The sequence below is a fragment of the Mustelus asterias genome, chromosome 20, assembly GCF_964213995.1.
Source record: "Mustelus asterias chromosome 20, sMusAst1.hap1.1, whole genome shotgun sequence".
Classification (NCBI taxonomy): Eukaryota; Metazoa; Chordata; class Chondrichthyes; order Carcharhiniformes; family Triakidae; genus Mustelus; species Mustelus asterias.
In genome coordinates, this window is record NC_135820.1 from 74,518,602 (window position 1) to 74,539,774 (window position 21,173).

At 45.6% G+C, this 21,173-nt stretch overlaps 2 protein-coding genes across 3 annotated transcripts in view; one reads left to right on the forward strand and one right to left on the reverse strand.

The window, feature by feature from the left end:
• tbc1d20 (TBC1 domain family, member 20) overlaps positions 1 to 2,612 on the forward strand; it is a 38,737-nt gene extending 36,125 nt beyond the window's left edge. Inside the window, exon 8 of the mRNA XM_078236864.1 lies at positions 1,242 to 2,612. Within this exon, the coding sequence (XP_078092990.1) occupies positions 1,242 to 1,497 (256 nt within the window). The 3' untranslated portion in view covers positions 1,498 to 2,612. The remainder of the gene's footprint in view (positions 1 to 1,241) is intronic.
• The window catches only part of rbck1 (RanBP-type and C3HC4-type zinc finger containing 1), a 65,795-nt gene that overhangs the window by 10,505 nt on the left and 34,117 nt on the right, over positions 1 to 21,173 (reverse strand). The window contains exons 11-13 of one of the 2 annotated variants that reach the window (XM_078236862.1): positions 18,867 to 18,965; positions 17,874 to 18,017; positions 10,702 to 12,931 (exon numbers count right to left, since the gene is read on the reverse strand). In XM_078236862.1, coding sequence (XP_078092988.1) covers positions 12,851 to 12,931; positions 17,874 to 18,017; positions 18,867 to 18,965 — 324 coding nt within the window. In that variant the 3' untranslated portion in view covers positions 10,702 to 12,850. Of the gene's footprint in view, positions 1 to 10,701; positions 12,932 to 17,873; positions 18,018 to 18,866; positions 18,966 to 21,173 lie in introns of those variants that run through there. The other variant, XM_078236863.1, reaches the window with a different exon arrangement.

The window sequence follows — 21,173 nt, forward strand, 5'->3', positions numbered from 1 at the left end:
ATTTGGCCCTTCATGAATGAAGTAAAAGTTTATTTATTAGTCACAAGTAGGCTTACATTCACACTGCAATGAAGTTGCTGTGAAATGTGTGGCTCTTGGAAGAGCAACCGACCTAATCCCATTCCCTGCCTTTTCTTCGTAGCCCTACATTCTTTTTTGCTTCAGATGATTATTCAACTCTCTTCAAAGGCCTCGATTGAAATTACCTGCTGCACACTCGGGCAGACCATTCCATATCCAAACCACGTGCTGCTTCTATTTTCCTCGTCACTGTTGCTTCTTTTGCCAATCACTGTAAATTTGTGTCCTCTGCGTCTCAACCAGTTCTACTGATCTATTTAAATGGCACCGCATGGCATCTGCATTTACCTATAGAATGATCAGTGTACTACAGAAAATAACTCTGCAACTTGACTTGCCATTGTACAATATAAATCCAAGGGCTATTCTATAGAACGATACAGAAATGTGACTGTAGGTTGCAGAGTTAAATTAGATCCATAAGTTGAATTATGAACTAATTCTGATTTTTAAAAATGGATCCCCAATTAAGCATGTATAATATTCACATTTTTAAACTTTAGGATTTATTTAACTTCAGACAATTGCTGTAATTTCTTTCTAATGGAATTCCATTGAAGTCAACTTGAATTATGACCTTACTCCCATTGCATACACAGTTTGGGGCACTATCTAGTCCAACAGCACATGTACAATAAAAGAAGTAACACAACTATTTTACAAAAAGATGTAGATTGAAAAATGGACACTTTTCCTCATTATTTTCTCCTCTTCTCTCCAGAAAGTGTTTTCTTAGACATGTTTCCACAAGTGTTGTTTATCATCCAGAACCTCAGCCATGGCGTTTTGAGTTTTGGAGCCTCATCTGTGCTTAAATCCATGCATTTCCAGCACAAGCTACTGGATAACATCAGGGCCAGGACTTTTTTGCTTTTTATTATTCTTCTCCACCCACTGATCCAGCTGTAATCAACCGATGCAGCACAACCAGGAATCCAGCCTCTGACCTTCCTAAGCTCTGTAGCCTGGATAAACCCCTGAACCAATGAGAGAATCACTGACACTTTTTTAACAAGGAGAAAATTTAAATCAGAATTTTTAAAAATGTGTGTATGTTGATTTTTCTCATTTTGCTGGACAGGTTAATGTTAATTTGAGACTTTCTTTTGCACTGTATTTGAACTGCTTTATCGAGGCATTTTGTCTATCCATCCCCACAGCACCGCCGTCTCAACCTTCAAGGACTTTGAACTGGTGTCGGCTCAGCAGCATCCTGATGCGGTGCTCCGGAGGCGATTCCGAGAACAGCTCCAGCAAGAACCCAGAACAAGTGCGATTGTGGCAATAACAGGGACCAGGAGGTTGATAAAACTGGCAGTGATGGGGCTGACTGTGGCACTGGGGGCAGCAGCCTATGCTGTGGTCAATACTGCACTGGAGTGGGCACCAAAGTTTGAACTGCAACTTTTTCCTTGAGAAGGAAGAACATTTTTAGCTACTTTACAAATCCCCAACCACATATTGAGGGTGGGACACAGTACTTTTCTTTGTCATTGCCTTTTATTTTTAGTTTAAAATATGTCATTAGAAGACTGCAAGCAGGATAAAATACATAGTTAGGGTAAGATTGGGTTGAACACTAACCTTTTGATTGCCATTTGGTGAATGATTAGCACCAACATAAAGCTGCAATATATTGTAGAATATCCATTTTGCTGTCACCTTTTTAAAAAAATAATAAAACCTTGAGATATGATCATTTAAAATCTACTGCCACCAAGTGATGCAGTGTGAATTTGCGCTGCTGAGTTCTCACGGTGAGTTGCCAATCTCAGCCATATTATCAAGGAAAGGAGGTGGATTTTTGTTGATGGGAAACATCGAAGAGGTATCCGAGCCAACTTCTATTCATTTCCGAGGAGGCTGGAGAGCTATTTTAGGCAGCGGCTTGACAGAATTAGCATATCTGCCCCCTCAATTGGAATGTATGGCTCAAGTGGAAAATATGTGGTGAGCCAAGAAAATGGTCCATTGCATTTGCAATGGTTAGCAATATTATCCCACTTGTTACTTAGCCTCATTTTGGGACCGGTGTGTTGCATGATTGAAAACCAGATAAACATCTTGAAATAAAGGTGAAAAGTACAACCTAGTTGGATTACTTCAAGACCAATTATTATATTTTTGTAAATATTGAGTCGCTGCATTCAAATGATTAGCGGGACCTGTTCAACAAAAGTAACACATGCATTAGAGTCTTCTAGATCAAGTGTTTATTAATCACTAATATGCCTCTGTTACATCAGAAACTTTTTTTTAGTTATATATTGCAGCCTTAACATTGGTGTGTCAACCACACTAACCTCAGTCAAAGCTTCTTAATTTGTATAGCTAGCCCTTGTAAGGCTGTGTTTCTCGAGACTCTGGTATGATGAAATTACGTCTTGATAATGACTGTTAGTCTTGATATGCAATATACAAATCTTGAACCCTGCCACCTGCTTTTCTCACTTTACAAGATTTATTAATAGTTATGTGAAGATATCAATGACGACTTAAAGAATTGACAGTGCTGAAAAGAGCTGCATCCAGACTGTTGTTTGTTTTAATTTTTCTTTCACGTTTCCTTCCTGCTCTAATGTTGCCGCATGAGTCACCTTTTGGTGGGGTGGGGGGGCGGAGGGGTGGTGGTCTCAGAGGTATCTTGACGTTCTTGCATTGAAGTGAGTGACCAGGTTACCTTTTCCCTCATGCTGGCCGTCTCTGCCTTTGCCGAGATGGGGGCTCTGGATGTGAAGACACTGCGTGCTGTTACACCATGGACACAATCTCTGTAGCATCGGTAAATGAGATGCTAGTGGCCCACGATAACCAATAGTATCCAAACGTTCCATACATTCTGGCACCCTCTACTCTTGGTCCCTTGATGTGCCAGAATAGAATTTGCCATCAATGGTTAAGTTGCAATAGCACAGTGCTTTGTCACATCAGTAGTGACCTGGTATCCAGATATAATCTTGATTGGAGTTTAGTTTTTTGGATTGTGATTGGATTGATTTACCCCAGCTGAAGGAAGGATTACCACTGCTGCAGAATTTCATAGACATAGAAAGTGACATAGAACATAGATTTGTGTCTTTACATCATTTGTGTCTTTACATTGTAAACGCCATTAGTTGAATAGATGTGCCTCTTTTACATACATCAGCTAGTTTTATTGAGCCTTTCCATCCCTTCCCTGATATTTCTGACATTTTCCCGTCTCTCAGATTTTGGGACCACTTTCCACCAAAATAGATACACAATACCCTGGGATGTTTAATACTGGGCCCGATCTAATGAAGCTGATAATTTGAATAACTGTAGCATGTTACATTTCCTTTGTGCTGTATTCACTAATGGATTAGTGTTTTCTGACCACTTTATTCCCTCTTCTAAATCTCCTGGTATTTCTCCCGGTTCTTTCCTTCTGCAGTGATTTATTCCACAGTAAATTTCACCACTTGATTTTCTTTAGGTCAGATTCACGTTTTAAAATCAAGATTGTAAATCATTTCCCCTGTTAACTGTTTAAGTTGGAATTATTTAAGGGCTGGGCATGGTGTGCTTTCAGACATTATATGTGCTGAGTTATCTGATCTTTGCCAGGCTAGTGGAAATGGTTCCCCCTCTTGCTTACTATCCACTAGCCCTGGCTGTAAGTGCACATGTGGGATTTTGCCCAAGATGCAGTTAAATGCTTTGTAAACTTTCACGGATGAGCAGTGGCAGGTGAGGATTTGGGAAGGCTGCCAATGACATCGTGCCCCAGCAACGAGTCGGTGCTCACAAGAGCAGAGGAGAAAAATATTCAGAAGAAAATTACATCCTTACATTGCTCATCCTATATCATCTTAAAACATCTTTTTAAAAGTTCTGAAATAGAATAATCCTGGATATGTGTCCTGGGTGGCACAGTGGTTAGCACGGCTGCCTCACAGCGCCAGGGACCCGGGTTCAATTCCCGGCCTGGGGTCACTGTCTGTGTGGAGTTTGCACATTCTTCCCGTGTCTGCGTGGGTTTCCTCCGGATGCTCTGGAACCTCCCACAGTCCAAAGATGTGTGGGTCAGGTTGATTGGCCATGCTAAATTGCCCCTTAGTGTCCCAGGATGTGAAGGTTAGAGGAATTAGGGAGGTAAATGCGTGGGGTGGTGGGATTGTTGTCGGTGCAGACTCGATGGGCCGAATGGCCGCCTTCTGCAATATAGGGATTCTATGATGTTACTTTTAGAATATTTTCACTTTCTAAGATACAAGAATGATGGTCGAAAGAATTAACTGAATTCATAACAATGCACTTGTACAAATGCATCGTGTATTTAGTTGAAAGAATTATGCACTTGATTGGGGGATATTCTATATTTTCACTTACCGCATCAACATTCTGCTGCTTTTGTTTTTGGAGTCCGCTGCTCTCTTGGGGGACTGGGGCAGCGATTCTGCTCTGATGACATCCACCAGAATTGTGCGGTTTGGTGATTATTAGAAAGAGCAGTGATGAAAGAACTCCAGGGGGAGCTGAATGTCCCTAAAATCCCGTGGGATGGTCGGACAGGTTCATTATCTCATAGTCAACATCACAGCACACTCTGGAGTGTTAATTCTAATTCTTAGTTAAGCTCTCGATCTGGAACTCAACCCAGAGCATCTGAACCGGAATGAGAGTGCTAATTGAAACTCACCAACACTCAGAAGCAAGCAAGGAAAGTGATTAGGGTTGGTGGCAGGTGGTGAGGTTGCTTTATAGAACTATAGCGTTGTGCAAAACACTGCAAGTTATTTTTATTCGACACTTCATTTAAATGTAATAATGTATCTTTATTTTTAAATAAATATTCCAGTTTAACAAGAGTGCAATGCGATGCCCTTCAACACTCTGATTCAAGCCTGCCATTGAGTTAATCGCTTGCTGTTGCGCGTTGCCACTTTAGACAGAAGGGATTTGTTTACGAGTTACGTCAAAGTGTTGCTTTTATGAGAAATTGAGTTCACAAATGTTTTGAATCCACCCTAAGAAATGTGCCGGAGCCATTCGGACAGAGGCTCAATAAAGTCAATGAAACAGCTATGTTAAGGAGAGATAATGAGCACCAGATAGTCATAGAGGTTTAGAGCATGGTAACAGCCCCTTCAGCCCAACTCGTCCATGCCGCCTCTTTCTTTAACCCCTAAGCTAGTCCCAATTGCCCGCGTTTGGCCCATATCCCTCTACACCCATCTTACCCATGTAACTAAACGCTTTTTAAAAGACAAAATTGTACCATTAGAAACACATCCTTAATGACCGAGAACCAATGGAGACAGGCTCTTGAGAAGTCTCTCTCACCTAATATTATGTGGGGAAGTGGCGATGTACCTAATTCATGTCTCTCCATTGACTCAGTAAAGGAAATAATCAGAAACAAAATTATTAAACGTCTCGACCTGAGAAGCTTCGGGCAGTGCAGTGAGCGCTAGATGCGTGTTCTCTGTCAGTTCAAAGGTATCAAGTAACCCAGGATGGTGACGAGCCCTTTTTTATGAAGAGAAGGTGGTCTAGACTGAGATAGCTGGCCTGGCGAGTACAATTGTGTCAGAATGTATTATTGAAAAGGGATACAGCGTAAAGTCATATTATGCTGGGAATTGCTTCAAATGTTCCCTTAAAAGTTGCAAAATAAAACGAGGGAATTGGCTCCTAGCCCAGTGTCATCCGAGTATGAATCAGGCTGCATTTGGGAAGATGATCAAACTTGTGTAGTTTATGGTATCTCATTCACTTGACGAGGCGAGGGTGTCTCATTGTTAGACCTCACCAAATTGCAGTATTATTCATCTAGAGCAGCGGTTCCCAAACTGTGGGTCATGGTCCCAGTTGGAGTGGCAGCGACAGAAATGGGGAACACGAGAAATGAATCATCTCCCTGTCCCATCGTATTGTCCCGGCAGCGGGAAGTACCTACTGGGGCACTTGGCTATGAAAAGTTTAAAGTTTATTTATTAGTCACAAGTAGGCTTACATTAACACTGCAATGAAGACCAGGAATGTAGGATGATGGAGCGATGCATCAGAGGTTTCCCGGCAACAGCCCAGCCACCTGGAACCGGGATCTGCATCACAGACTTTCATATTTACACAAGGTATTCATCGTATGTTGATCTATAAGTTTATTTACTGAATGTCACTCTGCTATTTAATTGCAGTTTTGCTTTTGTTGGGTTCTCGGGTCCTGCTAATTTTAAAGTGGGGTAAAATTGGAAAATAACTTGGCCAGTGCCGAGCGAGATATCGGGTAGTAAGAGTAACTTGGTCATGGGGAATAGGGTAACTTGGTCACGGGGAATAGGGTAACTTGGTCATGGGGAATTTTCCTGGTCTGGGGGAGGGGGGATGATCTTTGCCGTTTCTCCGGGGTTTCACCCAGAAATGACCAAAAACGGCTGTTCACACTGAGGATACCCGTGGGATTTCAGGGCAGGATTATATAAAGCTGACCTAATATCTGTGGCATTTGCATTCCCCTCCCTCACCTGTTTAGCCGCAGAGCTACATGGCACTTACTGCATGATGCCAAGATTCAGGCAGATCAGATGGGATTTAAAAAACCGCTTAATTAGCTTTTTACTGCCGTGATGGCGAACGGGAATGTAAACACAATTTAACATTGGATTGGATAAATAACTATCCATAACTACAATTAAAAGCTCCGTCAGAAAAGTTCCCGAATTAGTAAAACTAGACTTACAGTTGCACAAGTTTACTGGAAGGTATGTTGTCATCGATCCTCTTTAGTAATGCACTTTTCACTGTATCCCAATATGTGACAATAAATCAAATTAAATGCAAAGTGTTGTATCTTTGGAGCTTTTAAGTTTATTTATTAGTGTCACAAGTAGGCTTACATTAACACTGCAATGGAGTTACTGTGAAAATCCCCTATGTGCACTGACAAAAGCATACCATTCAGAGAGTACATAGGGAAGAAGAGAGTGCAGAATGTAGTGTTACAGTCATAGCTAGGGTGTAGAGAAAGATCAACTCAATATAAGGTAGGTCCATTCAAAAGTCTGATGGCAACAGGGAAGAAGCTGTTCTTGAGTCAGTTGAAACGTGACCTCAGACTTTAGTATCTTTTTCCCAACGGAAGAAGGTGGAAGAGAGTATGTCTGGGGTGCGTGGGGACCTTAATTATGCCGGCCGCTTTTCCGAGATAGCGGGAAGTGGGGCGGCATGGTGGCACAGTGGGTAGCGCTGCTGCCTCACAGTGCCAGACCCCGGGTTCAATTCAGGCCTCGGATCACTATCTGTGTGGAGTTTACACGTTCTCCCCATGTCTGCGTGGGTTTCCTCCAGGTGCTCTGGTTTCCTGCCACAGTCCAAAAGATGTGTGGGCTAGGTTGATTGACCATGCTAAATTGACCCTTAGTGTCAGGGGGACTTGCAGGGTAAATACATGGGGTTACGGGGATAGGGCCTGGGTGGGATTGTTGTCAGTGCAGGCTCAATAGACCGAATTACCTTCTTCTGCACTGTAGGGATTCTATGATTCTAAGTGTAGACGGAGTCGATGGATGGGAGGCTGGTTGTGTGATCATCCATAATACTGCAAATATATCGACAATCCATAATAAACAATTGCACTGATTTTCAGAGTTTAAAACCCCGGACCAAGGCCTAGCTGCAATCTCGTGCTCTGATAATTGCTCCTTACTTGGGACACTGTTGAGTAATCACACTTGTTTCGAATTCTTTAAGCTCAGTTGAGACTGGATCAAATAAGAGCTTGTCACAGACTATACAGATACAACCTCCTAGGCCGATGTGTGCTAATAAGATACTGATGTTAATCCCTTGTAGCTGACACCGTGAGTTGTTGTCCTTTGAATATCAAATCTCAAAAGCCAAGATAAGTTTGGAAGCACTCGAGACTCGTTCCTACGTCTTACTGAGTTATATATACAGTTGCTTCGGCTTTGATTTATGATTCAGTTATCAGCATGAATCTCCAACTGGAAAGGGTTCATGATGATCAATGTCTTTCAACTTGTGTGTAAAATCTCAGACAATAACATTTGGCAGGTATGCTCTCTCCAGTGTATCTGTTCAGGCCATATTTCTTCCTAATAATGTACTTTTCGGACAGAACTTTTGTTGAGAGTTTTAACAATATTCTTTGAAACCACTTGGGGGTGCTGTTTAATGGCTTGAGAACCAGCAGAAGCATCCTCCCAGGATCTACCCTTTCAGTCCCTTAACAATTTTATATATTTCGATTACATCATTTCTCATTCGTCTAGGAATATAGTTTTACTTAATCCCTCCACATGAGACAATTTCCTCGTCCTGTGAATCAGTCTAGTGAACACTTCCTGCACTTATGGCAAGTTTATCCGTCCTTAAGGAGTTTAGTTTATGTTTAGTTTATTTATTAGTGTTATAAGTAGGCTTACATTAACACTGCAATGCAGTTACTGTGAAAATCCCTGCGACGCCACACTCCAGCGCCTGTTCTGGTACATCGAGGGAGAATTTAGCATAGCCAACTCAGCTAACCAGCACGTCTTTTGGACTGTGGGAGGAAACCCATGCAGACATGGGGAGAACGTGCAGACTCTGCACAGAGAGTGACCCAAGCTGGGAATCAAACCCAGGTTCCTGACACTGAGGCAGCAGTATTGTAAGATTTGGATATCACAGGAATATCAAGGGCTGTGTAGCCACAATGCAAGATCGAGAATTGGAGCATTGTGAAGAGTTAATTGTGGAGCTGGTGACTTAAGAGAATGAAGAGCGTGTGTTCAACAACAAAAGCAGGAACGGCTGAAAAATCTCAGCGGGTCTGACAGCACCTGTGGAGAGAGAATAGAGCCAGCATTTCGAGTCTGGGGTGACCATTCGTCAGAGCATGTGTTGTTGCCCAGGGTGAGCAAGGAAAAAATCAGATGGTTGTACATTATGCTATTGTAGAATCCCTACAGTGCAGAAGGAAACATTCGGATCATCAAGTCTACACCAACAACAATCGCACCCAGGCCCTATCCCTGTAACCCCATATATTTACCCTGCTAATCCCCCTAACACTAAGGGGCAATTTAGCACGGCCAATCTTTCAGACTGTGGGAGGAAACCGGATCACCCGGAGGAAACCCACGCAGACACTGGGAGAATAATTCAAAGATGTGCGGGTTAGGTGGCTGGGGTTACTGTCTGTGTGGTGCCTGCATGTTCTCCCCGTGTCTGCAGTGGTTTCCTCCCACAGTCCGAAAGACGCGCTGGTTAGGTGCATTGGCTATGCTAAATTCTCCCTCAGTGTACCCCAACAGGCGCCGGAGTGTGGCGACACAGGGATTTTCACAATTTCCCCACACACAATGATCCAAGCCGGGAATTGAATCCGGGTCCCTGGCGCCGAGCGGCAGTAGTGCTAACCACTGTGCCACCGTACCTATCTTGCCTTTCCTACTGAGGATGTGGAACTTTGAGGGCCACCTTAATGTAGGCCTGTGAGTGAAAGAGTTCACAGTGCCACCTCCCTCCAGGTGATGTAGTGGTACCCACAGCCTGAGGAGTCTGTTCTGCCTTCAATCTAAGCCTAACCCCGGGAGATATTGGTAGTTGAAGAATGAAGTTTTGCTGCCTTCTCCACTACCTTTGTGTAACGCCTGGCTGCTCTTCACCAATATTGGTAAGGGCCTGCATGCAGTGGTGACTCTAGAGAAACGTCAGTGCTAAGCAGTGTTCCCCAGTGCTGTGCTAAGTAGTGCATGGTGAACAGGCCGGGAAAAAGGCTGTACAGATGTTTGTTTTTCATTTAGCTGCATTATGGATTTTACACCAATGCTGTACCAAGAGATTTGCAAATGAACATACCCAGACACTTCATAGAAACTAGAGGCAGGAGGAGGCCATTCAGCCCTTCGAGCCTGCTCTGCCATTCATCTTGATCATGGCTGATGATCAAATTCAATATCCTGATTTTTCTCCCCCCACCCCCCATATCCCTTGATCCCCAAGAGCGATATCTAATTTCTTCTTAAAATCTCACAATGTTTTGACCTCAACTACATTCTGTGGTAGTGAATTCCACACATTCACCACCCTCTGGGTGAAGAAATTTCTCCTCACCTCAGTTAATAGAATCATAGAATCCCTACAGTACAGAAGGAGGCCATTCGGCCCATCGAGTCTGCACTGACCACAATCCCACCCAGGCCCTATTCCCGTAACCCCACACATTTACTCTGCTAATCCACCCAACGCTAGGGTCAATTTAGCATGGCCAATCAACCTAACCCGCACATCTTTGGACTGTGGGAGGAAACCGGAGCACCCGGAGGAAACCCACGCAGACAAGGGGAGAATGTGCAAACTCCACACAGACGGTGACCCGAGGCTGGAATTGAACCTGGGACCCTGGCGCTGTGAGGCAGCAGTGCTAACCACTGTGCCGCCCTTCTAAAAGGTTTACCCCTTATCCTCAAACTATGACCCCTTAGTTCTGGACTCCCCCCACCATCGGGAACATTCTTTCTGAATCTATCCTGTCCAATCCTGTTAGAATTTCATAAGTTTCTATGAGATTCCCTCTCACTCTTCTGTATATTTCACACCATAAGACAGCGATGAACTGAAGGTACAACAACAAGTGTCAACCATTTTGAGAAAATTTTGGTCATTTATTTCAAATTATTTATTTATAATATATACACGTATTGCCCATTCTTTATATCCATTAGTGTGATCTCGGATTTTCGCCTGACTTTACTCTGCAGAATAAGATCTTTAATTCGAAACAAGACACTTTGCATAAAAAGTCATACATTATAAATGTAAAATGCCTGAGCAATGTCGGTATGTTCCGTAGCGGCAATCTTAGACCTGCAGTTTGAATAGGTCACTGTTGTCCAGGGCGGAGTTTCACTGGTACAAAGATCAGGATTGTATATAATGGGAATTTATTTTCTTTGAAAATGAAAACGTTGCGTTCAGGTATGGACTAAATATCAGCACCTAACCCTCCCTCCCCTGTCAGGAATCACATGTCATAGTGCAGGGAAAACTGGGTGCTCCTGAAGCATACCTTACCCCTGTTCAAAGAATATTTTGCTCATTTTGAGTGAGTTAAAACACTGGGACCAGCTGGCCTGTCTTTTCTCACCATTGATTTGGTTGCGTTTCTGCACTCCGCACAACTTTAAGTTATTAACCCCTCCTTGTGGTCTAAGTGAGAGTAAGAAGTTAAGGATATATCGCAGACGGGCTGTAGATTACCTCCCACTCATTCCACTCAGAATCCTGGCATCCAGCAGCATGGATTTGTTTAGGGCAAGTGGTGGCTTAAGGCAACTTGCTTAAGTTTTTTTTTTGATGAGGATAATGTGGTTGATGTGGGTTTCTGAAAGGTTCTTGATAAAGTGCCACATAACAGGCTTGTCAGCAAAGTTAAAACCCACAGAAGAAAAGGGGCATTGGCAGTAAAGTTGACCAAGTGACAGCAAACAACAGTGGTTTTGCAGATTGGGGGGGCAGGTGGGGTACCCCAGGGGGCTATACTACGAGCATTGCTTTTCTTGATTTATATTAATAAGCTAGACTGGCGGGTGGTGGACACGATCTCAAAATTTGCAACTCACATAAAACTCGGAAGTAACGTGAACCGTGAGGCGGACGGTGATAGGTTTAAAGAGGAACGAGCCACACTGGCAGACGGCGCGGTGGATGAAGTGATCCATTTTGCTAGGAAGATGAGGAGAGGCAATATAAAACAAAGGATACAATTGGAAAGGTAGTGCAGGAGCAGAGGGACAAATTGTTGAAAGTGGTTAATATGGCATCCGGGGTACTGGGTAGAAACATGGGGCAGGGTATTCCACCCCCTCCCCCCCCCGAGGCATGATTTGTCAGCGTGGAGGTGCCCCCCACTCATTGATGGGTAGCAGGACCTTCTGGTCCCAACGCTGTCAACTGGGTGTCCTGTTGTTTGCCCCCTCCACAGGGTATCTGCAGCGGGCGGTCACCATTGGTGGGGCCAGGAGATCGGAACATCTTCGCCATGGAGGACAAAAGCCAGGAAATGATGACAAATCTTCGTAAAACACTAGTTCAGCCACGCCTGGAATATTTTGTCCAATTCTGGGCACCATACTCCAAGAAGGATGCAAAGGCTTGAGAGAGGGTGCAGAAAGGCTCACGGGCACCAATGTGGGGTGATTGGTAAACAAACAAACTGAAGGTGATATGAGGAAGGAATCTCTTTAAGCAGCAAATGGTTCAGATTGCGGTGGAGGTTGCTTCAATCATGCCTTTTAGGAATTATATGAGAACTATTTGCAGGGCTGCGAGGAAAGGGCAGGGGAGTGGGACTAGCCAGGCTGTCGTCACGGAGAGCTGGCAAGGCACAATGGGCTGAATGGCCTCCTATGCTGTAACCATGAATCAAACTCTGCTTCCAGAGGACAGTGTTTCCCTCCACAGGCCCAACAATTCCCTCTACGATTCTTTTTTTTTGTTGCTGGAATTGCAACAGAAATCCCATTCACAGGTACAGATGATTGGGACCAGTCCTGAGTACATGCTCCACCACTGTGACTTAGAGGCAACAATCTGTGCACAAGAGAAACTGGTTTTACCCCCAGGATTGGGCTTCAATGCTTTTGGATCAGTCATACATTTGTACGAGTTCCACCCTTAAAGGACATCATCACCGGTTTAGTATGGCAGACAGCAGAGATGTACACATCGGAAAGTGTCCCAGTTACATTGCTGTGGTCTTCACTGTGTGTCCAATTCCAACTGGATGTGAATATCTTCAGTGACAGTTCTGACAGTTGGGGTGGCATGGTTTACCATTAACACGACAGCGACATCCTCCACTTGTGTCACCTGTACCCTGAAAAGGTAAATCAGAATGTCAGTGAAATCTACACACTGACAAAACAAATAATTACCCTAATGGGATAGGGGTGTAGTGGCAATGGAATCCAGAGGCCCAGGCTAATGCGCCTGGGACACAGGTTCAAATCCCTGTGATGGAATTTTAATTCAATTCATAAATCGTAGACCATGGAATCCCTACAGTGCAGAAGGAGGTCATTCGGCCCATCGAGGCCACCCAGGCCCCATTCCCGCAACCCCTCATATTTACCCTACTAATCCCCCTGACACTAGGGTCAATTTAGCATAGCCAATCAACCTAACCCGCGCACCTTTGGACTGTGGGAGGAAACCGGAGCATCCGGAGGAAACCCACGCAGACACGGGGAGAATGTACAAACTCCACACAGACGGTGGCCCGAGGCCGGAATTGAACCCGGGTCCCTGGCGCTGTGCCACCATGTTGCCCATAACTCTGGAAGATAAAACTAGTCTTAATAATGGTGAACATGAAAACCATCATCAATTATAAAAACCCATCTGGTTCATCAAGAACTGATGTCCTTTAGGGAAGGAAATCTGCCGTCCTTGCCTGGCCTGGCCTACAGGAGTCCAGAGCCACAGCAATGTGGTTGAATCTTAATACTCCTCTGAAATGGCTGAACGAGACATTCAATTCAAGGGCAATTAGGAATGGACAAGAATTGCTGGCCTTGTCTGCAATGATGTGGAGATGCCGGCATTGGACTGGGGTAAACACAGTAAGAGTCTAACAACACCAGGTTAAAGTCCAACAGGTTTGTTTGGTAGCAAACGCCACTAGCTTTCGGAGCGCTGCTCCTTCGTCAGGTGAGTGGGAGATCTGCCACTCACCTGATGGAGGAGGAGCGCTCCAAAAGCTAGTGGCATTTGCTACCAAATAAACCTGTTGGACTTTAACCTGGTGTTGTTAGGCTCCTTACCTTGTCTGCACTGCCAACATCTCGTGAAAGGATAAAGAAATGTTTTGGTTTCTCTATTTTCCCCTCAGTAAAATTTACTTTACTGAGTGGGGTTGGACAATGTGCCCCAGTATCTCTCCTAGACCATGTAGTTCTTGCACTCTGTCTGTCTTCTTCGTTGGTAAGTGTGAATCCTTTGTGATTCTGAACCACACAAAGCAGGATAGTGTCTTGGTTTGAATCCAGGCCAAGACTACTTTACCAGATCTGAGATTGGCTGGCAGTAGCAATGCTACAATGTGAATATTCCTGAGAAGAGAGACATACTGCTGAAAGTTTCTATCCTTTTTAAAAATTCTTATCTGGGATGTGGGCATCGCTGTCTAGGTCAGCATTTATTACCCATCATTAATTGCCCTTGAACTGAATGTCTCGCTTGGCCACTTCAGAGGGCAGTTGAGAGTCAACCACATTGCTGTGGGTCTGGAGTCACATGTAGGCCAGACCAGGTAAGGACGGCAGATTTCCTTCCCTAAAGGACATTAGTGAACCAGATGGGTTTTTCCAACAATCGACAATGGTGTCATGGTCATCAATGGACTTTTGATTGGAGATTTTTATAGAATTTGAACTTCACCATCTGCCGTGGTGGGATTCGAACCCGGGTCCCCAGCGCATTACCCTCGGTTTCTGGATTACTAGTCCAGTGCTGGTCAAGGGCTGAAAGGGGCAACTAAAGTCTGCAAACTCTGCATGAACTGGAGTAACCCGAAACTTGAAACTAGCTTGAACTGGTTAGGCTTACTCAGTTCTGTAAAAAAGACAAAAGGAAATGTTGTAAGGTAGAAGCCCTTATTTAGCCAGATGGCAATGAGGTAATCCAACCTAGGACCTTGGGCCCGGGCCAATGAGGGAAAGATACAAAATAGGCAAACAAGTTCAAACCAACCAGGAAGAGGCAGCATTTCTTGGAAAGGATAAGTGACAGGATAAGAGTGGAGATTCCCAAACAAGCTCCAGCGAAACTCCGGAAATTAACCACGCAGAAGAGAAAGACCCTGCTTCAAGGACGTAAAGCCACCATCCAGATGGAGGCCTGATGGAATCTATCCAAGGCTGCTCAGGGAGACGAGAGGTGAAATCGTTGGGCCTCTGACGCAAATCTTTGTCTCGTCACTGGACACAGGTGAGGTCCCAGAGGATTGGAGGATAGCCAATGTGGTCCCGTTATTTAAGAAGGGTAGGAAGGATAACCCGGGTAATTATAGGCCGGTGAGCTTGACGTCCGTGGTGGGGAAGTTGTTGGAGAAGATTCTTAAAGATAGGATGTATGCGCATTTAGAAAGGAATAAACTCATTAACGACAGTCAACATGGTTTTGTGAGAGGGAGGTCATGCCTCACGAACCTGGTGGTGTTTTTTGAAGAAGTGACCAAAATGGTTGACGAAGGAAGGGCCGTGGATGTTGTCTATATGGACTTTAGTAAAGCATTTGACAAAGTCCCTCATGGTAGGCTAGTGAAAAAGGTTGGATCCCATGGGATAAAGGGGGAGGTGGCTAGATGGGTGGAGAACTGGCTTGGTCATAGAAGACAGAGGGTGGTAGTGGAAGGGTCTTTTTCCGGCTGGAGGCCTGTGACTAGTGGTGTACCGCAGGGCTCTGTATTGGGACCTCTGCTGTTTGTGATTTATATAAATGATCTGGAAGAAGGAGTAACTGGGGTGATCAGTAAGTTTGCGGACGACACAAAACTGGCAGGACTTGCAGACAGTGAGGAACATTGTCAGAGGCTACAGAAGGATATAGATAGGCTGGAAATTTGGGCAAGGAAATGGCAGATGGAGTTCAATCCTGATAAATGCGAAGTGATGCATTTTGGTGGGAATAATATAGGGAGGATAAATGGAAGAACCATAAAGGGTGTAGAGACGCAGAGGGACCTGGGTGTGCAAGTCCACAGATCTTTGAAGGTGACGTCACAGGTGGAGAACGTGGTGAAGAAGGCATATGGCATGCTTGCCTTTATAGGACGGGGCATAGAGTATAAAAGTTGGGGTCTGATGTTGCAGATGTATAGAACGTTGGTTCGGCCGCATTTGGAATACTGCGTCCAGTTCTGGTCACCACACTACCAGAAGGACGTGGAGGCTTTGGAGAGAGTACAGAGGAGGTTTACCAGGATGTTGCCTGGTATGGAGGGGCTTGGTTATGAGGAGAGATTGGGGAAACTGGGGTTGTTCTCCTTGGAAAGACGGAGGATGAGGGGAGACTTAATAGAGGTGTATAAAATTATGAAAGGCATAGATAGGGTGAACGGTGGGAAGCTTTTCCCCGGGTCGGTGGTGACGTTCACGAGGGGTCATAGGTTCAAGGTGAAGGGGGGGAGGTTTAACACAGATATCAGAAGGACATATTTCACACAGAGGGTCGTGGGGGCCTGGAATGTGTTGCCGGGCAAGGTGGTGGAGGCGGACACACTGGGAACGTTTAAGACTTATCTAGACAGCTATATGAACGGAGTGGGAATGGAGGGATACAAAAGAGTGGTCTAGTTTGGACCAGGGAGCGGCGCGGGCTAATTGTTCCTGGTTTCTCGTTTCAAGGCTTCATTCTATGATCATCTTGCTGGTGCCAGTACAGAGTGAGACTGCGGATAGTTGGGAACCTGTCTCGGGGGCAGGGAATTCATATGGTGTTCGTGGAAGTGGAAATGACTAGGGTTGGGAAGCATTTTCCGATCGGGGCCATTGTGATCTCCTGGACTCGTTTCGATCGCCTCAGGGGGTCGGAGAGGAATTTCCCAGATTTTTTTTCCCCATATTGGCCCTGGGGTTTTTCACTCTGGGTTTTCGCCTCTCCCTGGAGATCACATGGTCTGGAATGGGGGGGTGGGGGTGAGTTAATAGGTTGTAATGAACAAAGCATCGTAGATGTGAGGGACAGCTCGGTGGATAGGATATTGGTATGTAGATAGGCTGGAAAATTGGGCGGGGATCCTGGATTCAGGATTCAATCCTGGACCGGGGAGCGGCGCGGGCTTGGGGGGCCGAAGGGCCTGTTCCTGTGCTGTATTGTTCTTTGTTCTTTGTTCTTTTGTTCTTTGAGGACAAACACCTGGCCAGAGGTGACTCACCTGATCGGATATCCCTCATATTCCGTGATTACTCAGGAATTGTCATGGAAACCAATGGGACTGCATTTAGACCTCATAGTTTTGATACAAACTGTATGCTTAAGTTCTAATCAGACATATGATTATATGTACACTGTCTGACAACGATAATAAAGATGTGAAGATGCCGGTGTTGGATGGGGGTGGGCACAGTAAGAAGTCTCACAACATCAGGTTAAAGTCCAAGACACAGACTCAATTGCAAGGTAATGTTTGGAATGCGAGTCTTAACAGGTAATCAAGTCTTTACAGACACAGACAATGTGAGTGGAGAGAGGGATAATCACAGGTTAAAGAGGGTGCCGATTGTCTCAAGCCAGGGCAGTAGGTAGGATTTTACAAGCCCAGGCCAAATGGTGGGAGTTATATATGCCGTGTTTGTGAAACCTAACTCTCCATTCACCTGATGAAGGAGCAGTGCTCCAAAAGCTCGTGATTCCAAATAAACCTGTTGGAATTTAACCTGGTGTTGTGAGACTTCTTAATCTAACGATAATAAAGTGAATTATTAATTTGAGACCGACCTGCTTCCTCTTCTCTTTGTGCTGAGCTGGTAATCGTTGCCAATAAGATACAGACAACAGCAGTGACAATACCACAATGCCATCGCCTCGTGAATTCACCATTCATTAGGACAAACACAAGAGTGCCAAATTTCAAAAAATGTATACTACAGGAGAAAAGAGTGCTGATTGGGTGGAAAATTGACTCTGATTGGTTGAGGTGTTGCCGTGGAGAGTGCAAGATGGAATGCTGCGCTCCCCTTGCTCCTTGTGTAAGCATTATCACTGGCATAGTGCAGTTATGTTGAATACAATTCTATGTAAAGACTTTGACTTCCTACCAGAGGTCCCCAGCGAGCTCCCTTTGTCACCCAGCAAATCTCCGTTTTACACATAGTGCAACGCAACCAATCACAGCCACTCTTTTTCTGTACCACAATCTTGCACTGAGGGCAATTCATGGCCTCCCCACTATGCAGCAATGCCTGTAAGGATAAACATCACATCATCAGGGTAACGCCATCAAAGTACAAATGTCCTGTGTCCAACTGATTCATGGGCTTTTGATAAGAAGGTAGAATCATAGAATCTCCGCAGCGCAGAAGGAGGCCATTTGGCCCATCGAGTCTGCACTGATCACAATCCCACCCGGGCCCTATCCCCGTAACCCTACGTATTCATCCAAGCTCGTCCTCCTGACACTAAGGGGCAATTTAGCATGGCCAATCCACCTAACCTGCACATCTTTGGATTGTGGGAGGAAACCGGAGCACCCGGAGGAAACCCACGCAGACATGGGGAGAATGTGCAAACTCAACACAGACAGTGACCCGAGGCCGGAATTGAACCCGGCTCCCTGACGCTGTGAGGCAGCAGTGCTAACCACTGTGCCGACCCAAAGAGGAGAGGTGAATCCCACTGTATAGGCCGGATTCAAGTCCAGACACCACAGTTTGCCACTGGAACGTTATGTAAATCCGTCATCATTTCTCAATGGACATTCAGAGGTGAAAACATATCTATTTTTATAACGTTTGTTGGGTGGCAAAAATTGCCAATACGTAAATAGACAAGATCTGATGTGGCAAACAATACGGTCTTCAGCCATTGGAGACTGAACATTTCTAGGTTTAATCTTAGTTAAATTTAATGGTCTTGGGAAGCACTTTGGAACTGCTGAAGGATCTGTAGAAACATGTGTTTCTGCCTCTTGAGTTAGTTAATAATTTTCCTTTTCCATCTCCCCCACCCTCGCCCCATGATCTTGGGGATCCAAGAAAAAAACATTATTTTAAGACATCTTTTCATCAAAGGTAAACACAAAGTTCCCTCACCGTGAGCATGTCAGCCGTCTGTTTGGCAGCCTTGTTATTTTCAGCTTGAACTTTCAGATCATCCTGATACTGTTTGCAGTTCATTTCTTCGTGTATGGCCTGCGTCAAGGAGCAGAGAAAGTTATTTCTTTTTTCAGTGAAGCCAGCCCCGGCTCAGTTGGTGCCACCCTCACCTCGGAGTCACCAAGGTTCTGGGTTCACATCCCGCTCCAGGGCTCCAGCACAAGAAGAAAATTAGGGCAGACATTTGGGTGCAGTGCTGAGGGAATGCTGCACTAGAATCCCTACAGTGCAGGAGGCGGCCATTCGGCCCATCGAGTCTGCACTGACCACAATCCCACCCAGGCCCTATCCCCATAACCCCGTGCATTTAGAACCTAAGAACTAGGAGCAGGAGGAGGCCATCTGGCCCCTCGAGCCTGCTCCGCCATTCAATAAGATCATGGCTGATCTTTTTGTGGATTCAGCTCCACTTACCCGCCCGCTCACCATAACCCTCAATTCCTTTACTGTTCAAAAATTGATCTATCCTTGGCCTTAAAAACATTCAATGAGGTAGCCTCAACTGCTTCACTGGGCAGGGAATTCCACAGATTCACAACCCTTTGTGTGAAGAAGTTCCTTTTCAACTCAGTCCTAAATCTGCTCCCCCTTATTTTGAGGCCATGCCCCCTAGTTCCAGTTTCACCTGCCAGTGGAAACAACTTCCCTGCTTCTATCTTACCCTAGTTAGTCCCCCTGACACAAAGGGGCAATTTAGCATGGCCAATCCACCTAAACTGCACTTCTTTGGACTGTGGGAGGAAACCGGAGCACCCGGAGGAAACCCACGCAGACACGGGGAGAACGTGCAAACTCCACACAGACAGTGATCCAAGCCGGGAATCGAACCCGGGTCCCTGGCGCTGTGAAGCAGCAGTGCTAACCACTGTGCCACCGTGCTGCACTGTCAGAGGTGCCATTCTTCAGATGAAATGACAAACCAAGGCGCCCCCCCCCCCAAGGCGCCCCCCCCCCCCAAGGCGCCCCCCCCCCCCCCCCATCTGCCTGTGTTTAGGTGAATCTTAAAGATCCCATGGCACAATATTAGAGATCAGGAGGAATTATCCCCAGTGTGCTGACCATTCCTCATTCCACATCACACATGTAGATGATCTGGTCGTCATCACATTGCTGTTTGTGGGAGCTTGCTGTGCGTAAATTGGCTGCTGGGTTCCCTCCATTACAACACGTCTCCGGGGGGTCTTTCCTTCTCAGTACTGGGCAACATGGTGAGGAAAGCCAGCTGTGTAGCTGGCGAGCTGCGTATTGCTTTCCTCGCCTGGACCAGGACTTCGAAAAAAAATTGAAAAATTCCGCATATAGTTTTCAGAAGCTCAGCTCGTCACTGTCCCCCTTCCCACAGGAGCAGAGTATCCTGTCGGAATAATCCATTAGATTCTGGTTAATCTGAACCTCAGCTCCATTTACCTGCCTTTGCACCATCTCATAAAATCCCTACTGTGCAGAAGGAGGCCATTCGGCCCATCGAGTCTGCACCGACCACAATCCCACCCAGGCCCTATTCCCGTAACCCCTCATATTTACCCTGCTAATCCCCGACACTAGCGTCAAGTTAGCATGGCCACTCCACCTAACCCACTCATTTTAGGAGTGTGGGAGGAAACTGGAGCACCCGGAGGAAACCCACGCAGACACGGGGAGAACGTGCAGACTCCACACAGACAGTGACCCAAGGCCGGAATTGAACCTGGGTCCCTGGCGCTGTGAGACAGCAGCGCTAACCACTATGCCGTCTCCTTGATACCCCTCTCCAAATAAAGGGCGGCACAGCAGCACAGTGGTTAGCACTGCTGCTTCACAGCTCCAGGGACCTGGGTTCGATTCCCGACTTGGGTCACTGTCTGTGTGGAGTTTGCACAATCTCCCCGTGTCTGTGTGGGTTTCCTCCGGGTGCTCCGGTTTCCTCCCACAGTCCAAAGATGTGCGGATTAGGTTGATTGGCCATGCTAAATTGCTCCTTAGAGCCCTGAGATGCGTAGGTTAGAGGGATTAGCGGGTGGATATGGGGGTAGGGCCTGGGTGGGATTGTGGTTGGTGCAGACTCGATGGGCCGAATGGCCTCCTTCTGCACTGTAGGGTTTCTATGATTTCTATCAAAGATTTAGGCCTTGAATATTTCAACTGACCCAACCTGCGCTGGCTCTAGCAGAGAGAGAGTTCCAGATTTCCATTGCCCTTTGCACCAAGCTACACCCAGTTCCCAACCAGATATGTACCCTGCTCCTTTTCGAAGGTCTGTCTGCC